At 38.0% G+C, this 18,224-nt stretch overlaps 1 protein-coding gene across 5 annotated transcripts in view; it reads left to right on the top strand.

Annotated features, from left to right (window-relative positions):
• The window catches only part of BRD1 (bromodomain containing 1), a 49,135-nt gene that overhangs the window by 11,120 nt on the left and 19,791 nt on the right, over nt 1–18,224 (top strand). For all 5 annotated transcript variants that reach the window (XM_081958623.1, XM_081958624.1, XM_081958625.1 and 2 more), the window contains exons 5-7: nt 5,267–5,395; nt 10,865–11,177; nt 13,949–14,209. In XM_081958623.1, the coding sequence (XP_081814749.1) occupies nt 5,267–5,395; nt 10,865–11,177; nt 13,949–14,209 (703 nt within the window). The remainder of the gene's footprint in view (nt 1–5,266; nt 5,396–10,864; nt 11,178–13,948; nt 14,210–18,224) is intronic.

The following is an 18,224-nucleotide window of genomic DNA, read 5'->3' on the forward strand; positions in this document are numbered from 1 at the left end:
GGATGTGTAGCATCCCTGACAATACTGCAGACTCTGGTTAAGCATCGCTTATATTCTATGCCCTGGATAGAAGGAAGTGAATTTTCAATAATCTTTTCTGCTGTCCTTACCACTCTATGTATAACCTTCATTCCAAAGCAGTAATACTTACAAACCAAACAGTAATACAATATAACAGTATGCTTTCAATTGTCCCTCTATAGAAAATGGTAAGGACAGGGGAAGGAAGATATGCTGTTCTCATACAACACTGAAAATTCAGGCGCTGATGTGCCCACTCCATCAGTGTCTCATTGTTGAGCAACCAAACTAAACTACTTGTTTAGCTGCACTATAAATTGCAATTCATTTTCCTATTTTTCTTTAAACTTCCTATTTTTCCTTTTTCACTCTTATTTTTACCCATACCTCAGCTTCTTCCATGATTTGCAAAAGTGTCCAGAATATGCTGTATTCTTTTTGGGGGGCGGGGGAATTGATTCTAATTTAGCATAGTTAGAACAAGTGCAGGTTATGTGATTGGGCTGTTTGGTCCAAAAGGAATGAGAATTACAACTGATGTGTGTCTGTTTATAAAAGGCCATCTCTTTTGAATTTTTGTTTGAATCATTAGTCTTTTATACATACACTCGGGAAAGGAATGAGTATAAGTATAAACTACATGAATAATTTCATGATTTTTGATGACATGTTAAGAGAATTAATGAAAAATGCAAGAATGATGAAAAGTTCTGAATGTAGAAAGATCATTTTGAATGTATGTGTGTGTCAAAATTGGATTTTGTGGAAAAAGGGGCAAAGAAGAAAAGAAAATAAGTAAAGCAAAAATGGAAATATAAATTATTGAAGAAAGAAAAAAGTATTTATCCTGCATAAAAAGTATTAGAAACTTGTGTAATCTGCAAACAAGATGAATGGAAAATGAACATAAGGAAATAAGTTATACAAACTGCTTGATGCAAAAGAAATATGGTACCAGAGAAGTATATGGAGTTATGCTAGTAAAAATATGAAAAAGTATGTTTGATAGATGGAAAAAGCTATGGATGAGAAAAAGACGTATGCTGTCAAGCCTGGAAGCCTGTTAGGGATGTTACTTGGAACCCTGACATATGCAAAATAATGTTTATATAATAGAGACAAGAAATTACAAAGAATTTAATTAAGGAAGGGAACGAATGATTAAGAATAAAAGAGGCAGAGGAGATGTACGAAGGTAAACATAAAAGATAAGATAAAGTGCTGTAAAATCTTTAAAAAGTTTTAAGGTTGCAAGTATGGATATACTACTGGATAAATATTAAATGCTTAGTGCAGTACTTAAGGAATATATATGCAATATATTTAACAGGCATGTGATGATTTCACTTCTGCCTGACACTTGAAAGAATACGGGTACTGTTCACTTGTACAAATGAAAAGATAATGAATAAATTCAGAAGTATAGGGGTCTTAGTAAGAGTTTCTAGAATAGTGCTGGGCAGAATTCTGAACAGAAAGATGGGAAACAGAGATGACAATGAACAAGCATACAAAGTACAGCATTATTTACACCAGACAGCGTACATGCAACCAGATTTTTGCATTCAGGAATCATTGAGAAATATGTGAATGTGACAGAGATGATTGTGTGTTTGTTAATTCAGGGAAAGCATATAAAGTAAATAGACTTGAATTTTGAGATCTTTGTCCATGTATATGGAAATGCAGGTTGATTGCTAAATGAAATAAGAGCTGTATATAATGGATATACAGTTTGCATGTAGATACTGTAAATAGTATGATTAGTAAATAATTTAGCATTGAACCAAGGATCTGTAATGTCCCTTTGTTTATAAATGCATAAAATATTTTTGGTGATTAATTAGAGATATTCTGGTTTTAGGAAGTGAATGTATGTGTACTTTTGTAGGCAGATAAGGTGAATTGATTAAAACCTGAATGATCTTTAGCAAAGGTTAGATTGTGTAAAGCATTGATCTGAAAAAAACAATTGAAAAGTAAAGTAGCTACATTTGATAGGGAAAAGGCAATAAAAATACATAGTGGAACAGTAGAGCAATTAGGAATTTATGTATCTTGGTAAAACAGATGAAAAAATCTTAAGACATGAAAATGCTAATAAAATTATTGGTTTGTTATGAGGAATAATATCAAAAGAATATGAAATTAATATGAGTATGCTTCTGTCCACTGTATTGCCGTGTTTCCCTGAAAATATGACAGGGTCTTATTTTCTCTCACCCTTCCCCCCAAATAAGCTCTTGGCCTTATGTTTGGGAAGGTCCTATTTTTGAGGTGCAGGAGGCCCCTTAACCGTGGCCAGTGGATTAGCTGATCCAGAGAGGGCTGGAAGTTCTGTCTCTGTTTCTGGCACACTCTTGCCAGCCCTAGCATCTCTGGGCCTGCTGCTCTCTTTGTTGCCGCCACTAAGAGAAGGGGTGCGGTATCTAGGATTTGCGGGAGTTGCCTCCACAAGGCCGTTTTGCATGGATGGCAGTGGCATGTGGGCCACATGGGACATGTTCCCCCCTTTCCTCTCCAGGAAATGGTGGAGACCAGCTGCTTATGCAGTTAAATATTTTAGAGGAGGGCTTATTTTCAGGGGAAGGGTTATTTTAGCACATGTGTTCAAAAGCCCGATTGGGCTTATTATCCGGGAATGTCTTATTTTTGAGGAAACAGGGTATTTGGAAAGGAGAATTGGTATACAATTTTTCGGAGTATAAGACGCACCAAGATTTTGAAGAGGCACATTTAAAAAAAGGTTTTTGCACTCTGCAAACCTCCCAAAAATGGCTCGTTTTTCATGAAAAAGGGGGCCATTTTTTTCCTTTAAAAAGACATGAATAGCCTTTAGGGGGCTTGCAGAGTGCTCCTAAGGGGTGCCCCCCCCCAAATGAGCAAAAAACGTCCCATTTTTTCACAAAAACGGGCCTGTGTTTTGTCAAAAAAATTACATGCATAGCCTTTAGGAGGCTTATAGAGAACTCCTGGGGGCTGGGGGGGGGGGAAATTGAGCAAAAAACGGCCGTTTTTCACTCATTTCTGCCTTCCCCAGCCCCCAGGAGCTCTCGGAAAGCCTTCTACAGGCTCTGCATGGCCATTTTGGTGAAGGGGGTGTGGTTTCAGGAGGCAAAAAATGCTGTATTCCATGTATAAGATGCACCCAGATTTTCAGCCTCTTTTTTGAGGGGAAAAGGTACGTCTTATACTTCGAAAAATATGGTAGTTTAAAAGAGAAGCTGAAGAGTAAGTTGAATGAATAGAAATAGATTACTTAAGTGTGTGTGTGTGTGTGTGTGTGTGAAACCAAAACAAGATAAAATTAGCAATGAAAGTATTTAACATAAATTGAAAACAAAAGTGAGCGACCAGTACAAAAGAAATATATTGAGGTGATTTGGTTATCTAAAGAATGAATAAAGATCATATTTGTTAGCTAACTACAGATGTCCACATAAGTGACCGCAATTGGAACCAGCAGCTCAGTCATTAACAAAGTGGTCATGACCACAAACTGTTGTTAGGATTTTATTTCAGCTTTCCTTGCTATACAGCATCAGAAGGATAGAAACCTAAATGGCGAGGTCAGGTCATATAGCCAGGAAGGCTTTCAGAACTCAACTCATAAGGAAATCGAGTAAAAAGGAAAAAAAAATCTTACAGCCCCTTTTTCCCACTCTTCCCTTTGGAATGCTTACTGCAGTGCTGTGACAATTAGCAAAAATAGAATTAATGTTTGTGTTTACATTCATTGGAGAGGTTGGGATTAGAAGACCACAAGTACACAATGAGAAATACACATTGAAACTAATCAACTAGGAGACACTAGGTCCCTAGGAACCTAACAAAAGCCTTTAGTATGAAACTGATTAATTGTTAATTTCAAGTCATTGCTACCAGCCAATTAAGAAAGTTAGTATTTTTTAGGAATGTGCTGTATTGTCAGGTGGTGATAGCTTCTTTCAGTGATTTCTCGACTGGGGGGGAGGGGGAATGGGTCAGGACAATGTGTACTTAACTGGCAGTAATAGGAAATGTGATAAAGGCTGTGAAAATCTAAATTTAGGCAATGATTGCAAAGCTACTTTTTCATCATCATAACTATGAATGGTTCATTTCTAAAGCAGTTGTTATATAGAAACTACTTCCACTTATTTAAGAATGTGAATTAGCTGAGAGAAAGGGGAAAGTAATTATGTTTGGCTGGAATTAATAAGATCTTCAAGAGGATCAGAAGAGATAAGAATTAAAAAAAAACAAGATAAAAACAATGTTTGAATTGGTATATGGACCTGGTAGATTCAGGGGTGGTTTGGAGAGTTATTAAAATATGAGGAAGTATTATTATGTTGGTATTTCTTTAGCTTATTATTTCTTATTTCCATTCTATATTTTGCATAATGTTGCTTACCCCAACAATAGTGTTACCCAGTACTGCAACTATAGGGATTATCTCTTGTGTATGAGTGGTACAACATAAAGGATTGCTACATGGAGAATTAAGTTTGCTTTAATATGTATAATTCTAATGAAGGTGAATTTTAGTTCAGCTTAGTAAATATTTTTAAAACTTATTCTCGAAGAAAGAAGGAAAGAATAAATCTATATTATAAATTAATGACGCCTACATTATCATATCTGCTAAGTCATATATATTTTTTAAAGTGTAGGAAAACAATCATTTGTTGGAAAAGGAGGAGAAATCTGAATAATCAATATATAATTACTATTTTATGGTTATTTTTGTTAAATTGTGTTTCAGAATTGATAGGTTTAAAAAGCAAACAAAAACAATTAGACTTATCTCCTTTTTAATCAAGTCCAAGGTTAAGTATGATTTTATTGAATCTTTGAAGACAGCATTATAGTTACATGTCAGATGTACTCTTACATGTCAGTTTGCCTCCTACCAGGCTTAACAATTTATTAATAAATGCCAGAGTTGGATTTGTTAAGTGATCAAGTGAACTATAAAGCATGTAATTAAAGTCTGAACTGACCAAGTAAATGCTAAATAAATAATTTCTGCAATTAATTTATGTTACCTATTTTCCTGTGGTATTAAAAAAAAAATATATGCACATATGCATATTCCTTCTGCCTCTGACTTCATTGTGAAAGTTTCATTAGAGTGGTAGAAATTATCACTAAGTGTAGTTTTAATAAGTTTAAGCTTTAATCATGATTTATTATAGGAGCAAAGTAGCCAGTGACCCTATTTTGATTATAAAATAGATTATAATTGTCCTCTGTTGTGCAGATCAAAGTGGAACAGGTTGCCATGGAGCTTCAACTGACTCCATTTACTGTACTGTTGCGTTCAGTACTGGACCAGCTACAGGAAAAGGATTCTGCTCGTATATTTGCTCAACCAGTGAATCTTAAAGAGGTAAAATTAAACATTTCTGATCTATCGAAAAATTCGTTGATGCAGTAGAATGTAAGAGACGTAACATCTATCATTGTTTTGACTGTAAAAAAAGTTTAATAAAATATAGCTTAACTACATTAAATTTAGAAAGAGAAAAGCTGAATTGCTTCAGTAGCTCCTTAAATTCTGAATGCATATAATATTAAAATCTGAGAAGAGATTAATATTTTGAACACATAGTTCTAGATTATTTGACTTAAATGTCTTTAAAAATAATTTTATTAAAGGTTTCCAATAGTGCTATCTAATACAAACCTAGAAAAATAAACAGAAAAATAGAAGGTAAAGAAAAGAAAAATCATACAAATTAAAAGAAAAAGTAAGAATATGGTAAAGAACATATATATAAAGAAATTACTTCTCCCTTCATAGTATAAACAATTTTAATAATATTACCTTCTTTTAAAATGCAACAAATGATCTCTTCTATATCCCATCTCTTATCTGCAACAAATTTATAAAATTTAGTCATCTCTCTCTTGATTTCAAGTCCTAAGGGTTACCACAGATAACCACATATTTATTTTGTATTTATTTACTTTATATTCATTCCATTTATTTCTAACAGTCTTGCTCTTAATCCCTTCAAATAAGTATTTCTTTCCATTTTTTTCTTTGACCTTTCTCATATCATTCTACAAAGCTTCAACAAGCCTTTTTTTGTTTTTTTTGTAAGTCCGGTATAGGAAAATTATTCCTTTGTATTATTAAAACAATTCACTTCTTTTGCATGTCCAGTATGACATCTTTTTCCATGCCATTTTTTAAAAAAGAATTTTATTGGTTTTTAAACTTTTTGGGGAAAAGGTAAGAGGGTACATAGAAAATTTTGGCAGCTTCCATGCTAGTGGTAGAAATCCCTCCAAATCTCACAATTTTTACAATATTAAAAACAATGTGTAAAAGATAAACAAAAAACAGAATCTTGTTCTACATTGTATCAAATCGTGTTCAATCATCTTTTCCTTTGTCACTTTCTAGTATATCAACAATTACAAATATTTCAAATACATTTATTTTTGTGACCTGAGCCTTTCGATATTGCTCCTTCCTCCCTGTCCCCAGGTGGGGCCACAGCCCCCCTCCTCCTTCATATCTTGCACGTTGCTACCCTTTTCACTACCTTCCCTATGTTCGTCCTCTAGGAGAGAAAAGTGTTTTTTAATGAAGGCTTCAGCCTCTTGCACTGTATTAATTCTAATTCTATTTCCCTCCCAAAAAATCAACATTGCCTCTGGCAATAGCCATCTAAACCAAACTCCCTTATTGTATAATTTCTTTGATAAAATTATATTATTTTTCAGAATTTGCTTAAGAATGGTGATTTCTTCATCTTTATATTTTAGTGGTCCCTCCCTTTGGGTCCCTAGCACCTCATCCCTTGTGGTCCTCCTGAGAAATTTAACATGTACCTCCCTTGGAACATTATGACTTCTAGCATATGCTGAATTAATCCTGTAAACCAGATCCATATCCCACCACATCTGCTCTTTATTTCTCTTAATGTATTCTGCTAAAATTGTACTCATAATATCCTTAAGGGCTTCATTTTCTGTCTCTGGTAGGTTCTGGAATCTGAGAAAAAAGGACATTCTTTCAAATTCTATTTTTGCCATAAAGTTTTCCAGGTCAACATTTCCCTTCTGGACTGCCTTAACCTCCTCCCCCAGCCCAGCCGCTCCCGCCTCCAACACCACAATTCTCTGTTTTCTGAAATATGATGTTTAACATCTCTGAGTTCAAATTAAATTTATTCTATTCTATTCTATTCATCTTTGAAATCTGTCACCTCTTTTTTCAACTCATTTTGACCCCTCATTATTTCTTGAAACATTTGGGTAACAGATAGTTCTTTTGAGCTCTCTCCAGACCCTTTTTGTTGTAGCAATGAAGTAATTTTCGTTTGCTGCATGCTTGGACTGGAGGTGGCAGACGCAGAAGCCGAAAATGACTTGCCCGTTGGTGGTTTCTTAGGTCCCATTTGTCTGAGTTCAGAGATGGTATAAGTCTTTTACAAAGAAAATGGCGTCAGCGGAGTACACAGCCGTGCCGATCCAAGGAGACAGGCAAATCCAAACGGGAAAGGTTAATTCTCCTTCACAGTTCCAAGGCACCGAGGCACAGCAGAAAGGGGAAAGTCAAATAATCAAAGTCCAGGAAGACCATGTAACAGGAGAGATCCAGGTTTCCCTCAGAGAGGGTAATAAAACAGTACCAGAGGTTATTTTTTCCCCGAAGGTAGTTTCAAAAGGCAGACTTCATTTGTAAGTGCAAAAAGAAAGACGGAAGGGAGCCATCTTGACTCCTCCTTTCACAGGGAGAAAAACGGAGATCTCCATAAAGTTTTTTTAAAAAAAGAACAGCTCAGCAATCATCTCTTGCAATTGTGATAGCAATCTTTCTCACATAGTTAGTTCAAGTGACGAGTCAGCCTTTATTCTCTCTCCATTCCACTATAGAGAGAGCTAATTCAATTGCCACTTAATCCGAGGGGGGGGGGATAAAGAGAAGAAACACCCCCCTCTAATCTTCAGTTTCAAATAAGTTGAACACGAATTTACAATAGTCTGCTGTTTATCCTTTAACGAGAGTTAAGGAGATCAGGATGGCTCCCCCATCAACAGCATTCAGCCGCTCTTCCTTGTATTAATTCCTTCCTCCCGGAGCCCATTCGGCGAAAGGGCGGACAGCCTGAAGCTGTACCATGCCCCCCCCCCGCTCCCCGGCTCCTGGGGCGAGGCTGAAAAACACCCCCACCGGCTGCCGCCGAGTCCGGGGGGTTTCAGCAAGCCGCCCTGCGGCAGGACACCCCTCCAAGGCCCCCTGTGCTCCTTATGGAGCCCACTGAGGAGACGAGCGGCGGACAGCACGTCCGTCGCCTGCAGGAACCGGAAGTGATCTTGTTTTCCATGTCATTCTTGTAACTTGTCATTTTTGAATTCATTTTCAAATCAACCTCAATCCTGTCAGGTAATACTTGGTTCTTTTTTGTAGTACTTTTAAATACAGTCTATATAGGCAGACACTCTTAAAATGAAGTTCTGGGTCCATTGTTCAAAAACATCCTTCAGTATGTTTTAAAATATTTTGCTTCATTCACTGTTATAAGTCATGTTTGGGTGTTCTTCTTTAATTGTAATCTTTAGTTTCATCTACTTTTATCTACAAATATTCCTGGAATAAGGACCACAATTTTGATAAGAACTTCAAGCATTTGAATTGTAAGTCAAGTCGGACCTGATTTTTATGATGGTCGTTAAATGAATCATCACAGCTGTTTAAGCAAAGCTGCAGTTGAAGCAAACTCTGTGATCATAGGTGCAAACCCATTCTTGTGAAATTCTGCTAGAAAGGGGGGGGGGAGGGCATCAATTACAGTCACATGACTTTAGGATTGACCTGCGATCAAGCACAAATATGAGATGGTTGCCATGTGAACATACAGGTGTTGCAATGGTTATAAGTGTAAGGGTTGATTATAAGTGCCTGGACCAGATTTTTTTCAGTACCGTGATTACTTTGAACAGTCACTAAACAAACAGTTGTAATCCGGGATGTTTAAATTCTTATGCTTTTTTAAAGAATTCAAACCCATTTTTACATGGGAAAGCTTCCTTCTAATTAATTCCAAACTGTTATTTTGAATCCATATGGATTTTAATCCATTTACAACTTTCTAACATCAAAGATTCACAGGTAGTCCTCATGACCAGCATTGAGATTTGAAGCTCCATCACTAAGCAATACAGCTGTTAAGAGAAGATGCCCAATTTTGCAACCTTTTTTTGCCATAATCCATAAGGGAATGATCACTGTTAAGCAAGTCGTATAATTGTTAAGTGAATCTGGCTTTCCCATTGGTTTTGCTTATTGTATGCTCTCTTGGAAGGTTGCCAATGGTGACCACATAAACCCTGGGATGCTGAAACCATACATGCTGGTTTCCAAGCAGGCACGTTTCGATCATTTGACCACAGGGAAAGCTGCAACAGTCATAAGTGCAAGAACCAGTCATAACTCAGTTTTTTTCAGTCCCATTACATCTTTGGACAGTCATTACACGAATGACCATAAATTGAGGATTACCTGTAATCAGCCTTTTTCTGCTTATTCCAGAAAATAAAATTAAGTCCTTAAATTTTGAAACTTCTTTCACTAAGGATTAAAGGTAACTCAGTGTTATAAAATCCAAAAGTTTCTAATAGCTTAAAACTAGTTAACAAGCAGTTTCCAAAAATGATTTTTAAAAATATGGAAACCCAATGTTCTTTTGAGGCACCAAACCAGGGTTTGAGCAAGATGATTATTCCTTCAACTTCCAGAGTTCTAAACCCAGCCGGGACTGTTACCTTATTGTTTCCTTGTGAGGAACAACTGTTTCAAATACTTGTGAGTGATTTCACGTCCTCCTTGTCTGCAGAGGAATTACAAAGAAGGAGTCTATTTTCTGACTCTTCATTTCACTATGATCATCTGCTTCGCTTCCAACCAAGTTACTTTGTTCACCATTTCTTCCTTGGAAATCCAAGCTTAAATGTTAAAATTAACTTAATTAGGTTAAACTCATTTTGAGACAAAAAAAATCGTTTAAATATAGGATGCTTAGAATAAGATGCAAGAGTCAAGTTCTAAGTGTCAAAAAGTGTACAATAAAGTCATTTTGATTTTTCTTAATATTTTCTAATAATCCATTGCAGCTTTTCAAAACAATATCTTGAATTTCAGTATATTATTCAAAGTGCATATAAGACTGTGCAGAATATTGTATGCATAGAACTGGTGGTTTTGTGCAACCTGTGTTCAGATTGAAACCAACATGTTGAGACATGGACAGTTGTCCAGAATGTGGACAGTAGGAAAAAGAGAAGGTCAGTGGAATGATGTGGCATTCAGAGTCTAAAGGACGAAAGGGAAAGCATTGGGATGATTGTGGGAAAGGTGGGCTGATTACTTGCACATGAGCGTCACTAGGAGTGCTATTCAGGTGGTAACACTCAACAAAAAGAGATAAAGAAAAGGAAGTAATGGGATTATTGGGGAGTGTTGCTGATCAGTTAAATATTCGCTCCTGGAATTTAGATGACACAGAAGGAATGGCAACCTGCAACTTAGGGTGGAGGAAAGAGTGGAGTAAGATGCTCAGACAAACACAGAATGTATCAGCCTTGTTCTATTTATCCTGTAAGACCCCTCCAGATCTCTCTTGATAAAAACCAGCATGATTGACATCTTGCAAGGTTTGGTTCATCTGGATTGAAACCACAACACCCCACTCCCCATCCCATCCCCGTTCTAAAATGGTGTAACTTAACTTCTGAGCTAATTGTGTTCAGTGCATGGAACAAAATACATGTTTTGGTTTCATGCATTCCCATAATTATCCATACATCCTATCTACATGTCTTCCATTTAAAATCTGTATTTCAGGTTCCTGATTATTTGGATCACATCAAACATCCCATGGACTTTTCTACTATGAGAAAACGGTTAGATGGCCAAGGTTATAGAAATCTAGATGAGTTTGAAGAAGATTTCAACCTTATTATTGAGAACTGTATGAAGTACAATGCAAAAGATACAATATTCTACAGGGCTGCTGTGCGGTTAAGAGATCAAGGAGGTGTTGTTTTGAGACAAGCTAGAAGAGAGGCTGAAGCAATTGGATATAATAATGAAACTGGAATGCACTTACCTGAACGGCCTAAACTTGAATCTCCTCCACCTTTTACCTGGGAAGATGGTAAGGAGATAAATATCAACTACTGCAGCAATGTTTTCACGTTTTTATATGAACAGACATGTTTGTGGGTTATTCTATGCAATAAATGAACAATTTTAGCCATGTTCTTCTACATTCTTAGACAAGAATTGTACATAATTAACTGTACATAACAACAATCCTGTACCACAAATTGTTTTAAAATTAGTTCTGCATTTAAAATTGAATGGTGATGTGGATGGATTACTATTAATAAGAAAAAAGGAAAAGATGAGAGACTATTTGAAATATCTCTGTTATGTTTTGTTATGTGCTTTTGAACTATTGCTTGGAAGAGACTATTTGCTTCATGAATGAAATGCTTTTTTCTAATATTTAAATATACCTTTTCTCTGTTTTCGTAATTGTCTATATTTCTACTTCCCTTCCTATTGTTTCTTCCCAAATTGTCATTTTTATATTTATTTATTCACTGTTCTTTCTGTTGGAAGATAATGTCTCTATATATCCCAAGCTGGTTTGTATTTGTGAGAGAGAATGATTGGTGTACGGAGGTGTGGATTTGTTAATGTAGTAAATTAAGCATCTTACTTTACAGATATTTTTAATTAGTAGCTTTTAATTACATAATATATTTATAGGGCTGTACTAGATTTTTTTAACTTAAATTCACATGGCAGGGAAGGTGAGTTTTACAGAGGAATTTTGCTTTACTATAAATTATTTCCTTAAATTATTATTATGTTAGTATTAAATTTATTCTTTCAGAAAATGTTGTTTGTTTACTAGGATTGCTACAGTGACAATGTAGCAATTACTTTGCAATCATGTTTCAAGAAAGACCATTCTTTTGTTCAAGGTGCAACAGACAAACCTTGGACCTTCCTTTGTACTGTTTATACAATTAATATGAATTCCTACTTAAGTACTAGTGGAAAACAAAAGCATAATGACAGCTAATTCAGTTTAGTAGATATGTAAAGAATTATTGATTGCCTTATTCATCTTTATTTACTGAGAAAGGACTGGTGGAATAATGTATGTTCTGCATCATTAAATAAGTGCCTCCCCAAGATGTTAATGTTTCATAATTTTAGGAATAAAGTTCAACTTAATTCAGGGCTATATTAGATATAAATGACTCTTCCAGAAATTAATTGCATTTTCTTTTAATAGAATAGCTGGAGGCCTTTATCACTATAGAGCTTTGTACTATGAAAATAAAATGAAACGGGCTTTAATGAGACTGCTTAGGTTGATCACGCATATAGCCTGTGAGTTCTAACACCACGTGACACATGTTGAAAACATTGAAGTAATACTTTGAGATACAAAAATAAACTGCATGAGTAATACAGAAATCATTTTTGGCCGCTTAAAATTAAAAGCTGATTTGAACATTAACTTCAAGGCAGAGGTTAGATTTGGCCAGTTCTTACTTTGCAATGGACAACTATCTGTGCTGTGCTTCAGGAGTAAAAATCTATGCACAATGTGATTGTTGTGTCTGAACTGAATTCATTAATACTTATTAATAGTAGCATACTCCATATTGGATTGCTGCTGGAGGAATGAATTTTATAGCAATTTATCAAGTTTGTGTATTAAGTTAGTTGACTGCAGGGTGCATTAAATCACTGGTAAAAAGGCTTTAATTTTAATCAATGATTCCCAACCTTTTTTTGGCCATGTCCCACCTAAGCATCTTTAAAATCCTGACACACACACACACACACACACACACACACCCAACCAGTGACATATAATTCTTACTTTACTCAAAAAGTGAACTCTACTCACATGTAAGAAGCCTTAAAGGCCATTAACTTGGTTTAAACAAGGTTCAAATTGCCCCCATTAAAAATCAAATTGCCCCCCTTTGGGGAGTAGGTCTCACATTGGGAGCTACTGGTTTAATTCAATGTTTTTTAAAGAGCAACTGTCATCTCAGTCTCACAGCGGCTCCTCCTCTGACCCGCTGTTGACTCACCGACAGTCCCATTCCTTTTAATGGGACGGCTGGTCATGCGGCAGTGACACAACAAAGTGAGGGTTATGACGGGCAGCAGGTGAGTGGATGCCAGTTAAAAGGCACCACCATGATAGATCTGAAATGACAGGTACTCTTTAAATATAAGGACTCATTCTTGCTGGTGGTTAGAATCTTTAATATTATTATTTGCAAATAAAATGAAGGTTTCCTACTTAGCTTGCAGAGCTTGGATTCATTGAATGAGTTTACCAAAAATGTAAATATTGCAGACTATGCAGCCTCATGCTACATAACTAAGCTCCATTTCATACTGAATAAATTAAATTATTAATGTATCTTAAATAGAAAACTATCTTTAGGTAGATTTTTACTCCAAAAGCAATTTATTAAAATAAATTTGATTTTTAAAAAATCAGATTTAATTTTTTTATTTTTAAAAAAATCTTCACTTTTTATCTACCTTGGCTGATTGCCAGATGAGGTCATAGTTACCTATTTGGTAGCAGCATTATCTGTTCTTAAGGTGCCAAGAATTGAATTTGAAAGGTATGCCATCCAGCTTTTTATGCCAGCAAAATCATTCCACCAAAGGCATAGGGAGATTTAATGTTTTAAAATAATAACTAGGATCGAACTTCAGGTCCTGTGTTAACAAAGGATGCTGCTTTAGTGTTTGCAGTGTAAGTCAATTGAAATAGCAACCTAATAGTTTTCGTTTAATTGAGTATCACTGTGCAGCAGAGTCATGCTGTTCCTCATACTATAGAAAAGTATTGTAAATGCCTGTGTTTTAATTCAGTGGATAGGTTACTGAATCCTGCCAACAGAGTGCACATGTCTTTGGAAGAGCAGCTGAAAGAACTGTTGGAAAAACTTGATCTCACTTGTGCAATGAAATCCAGTGGGTCTCGGAGCAAACGAGCAAAGCTTCTAAAAAAGGAAATTAACTTGATTCGCATCAAGATAAGTCAGCAACATCATCAGCCCCCTCAAATTGAATCAGGTATTGGAAGTTTTGAAGAAGAAAATGCAGTAGTGGAACACGAAAGTGAAGAAGAAGGTAAGAGACATCTTGATTTAAATCATAATAGTACATTCAGAGGGACCAGTTTGGGGGGTGGACAGAAGAGGTAATTTATTATTAGTTGTAAAGTTTTAGAAGTCCAAAACAGTTCTAAATAGGAGTATAAGGGGCATTTTTTGTTACTACATATAGCTTGAAATGATTTTTCTTTCTATTTTTCCTTACCCAGAATCAAACAGTATATTTAAGTGGTAAATTGTGAACCCATGGGAAGAAATATACTCCTTTCCCCCATATTCTTTTTAGGGGAGGGGAATGGATATTTTAGAAATACTTTAGTGATCACTATTAATACCTAAATTTACTTTAATGCTTTAGCATAAATTTGTTGATGCATTTAATAAACTTGAAGAACAACTCCATGCATTTTTATTCAAAATAAAAAATCTGTTCTCTTTTGTAGAGATTACTCTCAGGTAATACATGTAAGAGTGCAGTTTCCAAAATGCTAGTTTTCTACAAGGGGAATTGTAAATATGTTCAGTACCAATTTCATTGTATTTAAGTACAATGACAATAAATATTATACTTATACTAGAGAAGACTGAAATGCAAAATATTTTAGTAATATCTTTCCATTTTATCTAAAAAGTAGGGCAATATTGTAATTAGAAACCTTAGATGTAGAAAGCAAAAGAAAGCACGTCCAAGACAGACCCGCAATCACAATACTAAATATTTGGAAATCAAGTTGATTCCTAAGTAATTTACAATCTATAAGAGGTTGGTGGTGGTGTCATAGCCAGTTTAATGGGAGAGGTGAACAGGTTAAAAAAAAAGTCCAAATTGTTGTTCTAAGTCATAAAGATAGAAGATGCAATATTTTTTTTCCAGAAGACCTTTCTATAATCTGATACTTTCCAGATTTAATAGTTGACAACAATTGACATTGTGAACATTCCAGTGTTTGCAAATTGTAACGCATAAAATAGGAAAGATATTCTATTTTTCCCAAATATGATCAAAAGGCACCAGAAATACAAAACTTATAAAGACCCTTTAAGCACTGCCATAAACAAGGATGCCTGCATCCTTTAGATATAATGTACACAGAATTATTGAATGCTATAGATCCGTGATGGCGAACCTATGGCACACATGCCAGAAGTAGCACGCAGAGCCATTTCTCCTGGCACACAGAGCCATCACCAGTTGCTCTTCCGGGTTCAGGCACAGCAGCCAGCTTGTCTTCATGCGCATTGGCATGTCAGAAAGCAGAAGTGGAGCCGCCCGGTGCACATGCACACGCCAGGAAAATATTTTTGTTTCCAGGGTGCACATGCATGTCGGCCATTTGGTGATCTGGTTCCTGGTGCGCATGCACATGCAAAAACCAGCAACAGGAAGAGCAACAGCCGTGCATGCCAAAAGACGCAGAGAGGGGCTCCCGGCCATCGCTTCTTAGCGGACTAGAGATGTGGTCAGGGGTTCCCTCCCGCCCCCACCTGAGCAGGCTTCTTGCGTGGCCCCAGCCCTCCAGCCTGGTGCTCATCTGTTGTCTGAAGTGTCTGGCTGGCTCACGTGCCCCAGAAAAGCACTGGCAGCCACAAGGTGAAGGGCAGGAGCAGCCGCCCACCCCCTGAAGCCACTACCACACCAGCCAGAAGCGGCACTGTGACAGCCTCCAGGGGCGAGGGGATGGCAGCAGCAAGCATGGGCAAGGGCTTCCCTCCCTCCCCACCCGAGCGGGAGGGATGGAAGCCCGGGCCCACCCATCCTCGCCACCCCCCCCCCCTTCGCCCCTGGTACAGGGATGCAGCCGAGGACCTGGCAGAATATATCCTGGCTGGAAGCGGCAGCAAAACAGCCGATGCTACTGGCGATGCCGAGGATGGGCGGCCCCGGGCTTCCCTCCCTTCCTCCCCGCCTGAGCAGGCTTCTTGCACAGCTCCAGCCCGTGGCTCTGATGAGGATCGGCGGTCCGGAGCTCTGCCACTTCCAGCTGGGATATATTCTGCCAGGCCCTCGACGGCGTCTTTATGCATGTAGCTCACCTCCCACCAGCAGCTCCTCCACCAGCATCCCGGCTGGAAGCGGAAGCACAACAGCCGCTGTTGGGGAAGGGACAAAGGGCTGGCGGTCACCCGTTCTCGTCACCACCACCCCTTCGCCCCTGGTAACGGCGACTGTTGCATTGCTGCTTCCAGCCGGAACGCTGGAGGAGCTGCTGGCAGGGAGATGAGCTACCTGCATAAAGACGCCGCCAAGGGCCTGGCAGAATATATCCTGTCTGGAAGTGGCAGCGCTACGGACTGCGGATCCTCATCAGAGCCGCGGGCTGGAGCCATGCAAATAGCCCTGTCAGGTGGGGAGAAGGGAAGCCCTTGCCACCATCGCCCCCTCGCCAGCTGTCACAGTGCTGCTTCTAGCTGGGATGCTGGAGCAGCCAGAAGGAGAAGCCACCGTGGGGGAGGTGGGCCGAGCAGACACCGATTGCAGATGCTTCTGGTGCATCTGATGGAACAGGCGGAATGACTACTGGGACCTGAGGCGTGGACATAGGCAACACGCCCGGCAGAGGTGGCAATGACAACAGCATTGTAGGGCATGGAGGGTAATGCCCAGGGGTTGCCCCATAACCCAAGTCAGGAACATGGAGCCAGGAAATGGGTCTCCCAGGGCATCAGCTGGACAAAGTGCGGGCCTTTGCAGGCCGCAATAAAGACAAAGTTTGTGCGCTGGGTGGGTTGATCGCGAGGCTTGTGGCCGGGGCAGAGGAGCAGTTTCCTCTGTTACCTCCAAAGGCGGTTGGGAACGGCAGGCATGGCTGCTGTGGATGTAAGTGGAAGGTGCTGGGTCCATTCCCTCCAAAACGACCGTTATATTCCTCCCTGGGCTCCGTCTCCCGGGCAGGCGGAGCAAGATTCCAGGGCCAAGCCCATCGGCCACAGCTTCCATTTCCAAGAGCAGGCTGTTCAGTCTCCCCCAGTGCAATCCGGGAGACAGCAAAGAGCCTCGGGGGAGGCTGTTTTCGCCCTCCCCAAGTTCTGGAGCCTTCCAAGGGCGAAAAACGGGTCTTTTGTGGGCCAAAAGGGGGGTCATGCACACATGCACAGGTGTGCGTGCCTGCGCAGGTGTGCGCACATGCACATGTGGGACGTGCACATAGCATTATGGGTATGGCGCGCTCACGTACGACCCCCTTGCGCTCCCCCTGCTTTTGGCACGGGAGCCCAAAAAGGTTCGCCATCACTGCTATAGATTGTCTTATACCAAAATTTTGATGCAATATAAATAGAGTAAAAAGAATGGTCTTACAAAACATTACACTCAACATGGGGGGTTTTGGTTGTTGTTTTAAGTATTCTATCAAATTTTCAGGATTTTTATTTAAAAATGCGGAGAAGGATTCAGATGTTACATTTTTCCCTTGACTTTCATTTTTAATATAGTATGTGAAGTATAAACCACGGTTTTGAGTAAACATGCACAGATTGAATTGCATTCACTCACAATAAAAGATAAGTGTTTTTTTTAAAAAAAAGCCACACATATGTGGCCTTGTTTAGTTATTTCCAGGCTGAAGCTGCTGATAATATTCTACATAGCAATCATTATTAATAGTATAATAACTGAAGTTCACATAGCAGTAAAATGAATTGCCATATGAATAAAACATTGACAAATTATAATTCATTAGAAAAGACCAGTTTTTCCCTTTCAAAAAACTCTGATCATAAATTTCATAAAGCATGTTGATTAAATCTCAAAATTACTCTAATTATATTCCAACTTGAATGCTATTATTTGTAAGAGAAATAAGAATAAGAACAATAAAGTCAAAAAGATAAGCATAAAATAAGGTGACTAAATAGTTCAGTTTTCAGTACAGTATGAAAATTATGGCTATTAAATTCAATTACATTACTTTGGTGGGATTCAGATGGCTATGCCTTTCTTATTCTGTCACCGAGATTACCATTGCTAATATTTTTCTAAAAGTATGTATTCTCTAAAGGTGTATTGAATAGTAATGTCTTTATCAGTTATG

Source organism: Natrix helvetica, assembly GCF_964273705.1.
Source record: "Natrix helvetica genome assembly, chromosome: 6".
NCBI lineage: Eukaryota > Metazoa > Chordata > Lepidosauria > Squamata > Natricidae > Natrix > Natrix helvetica.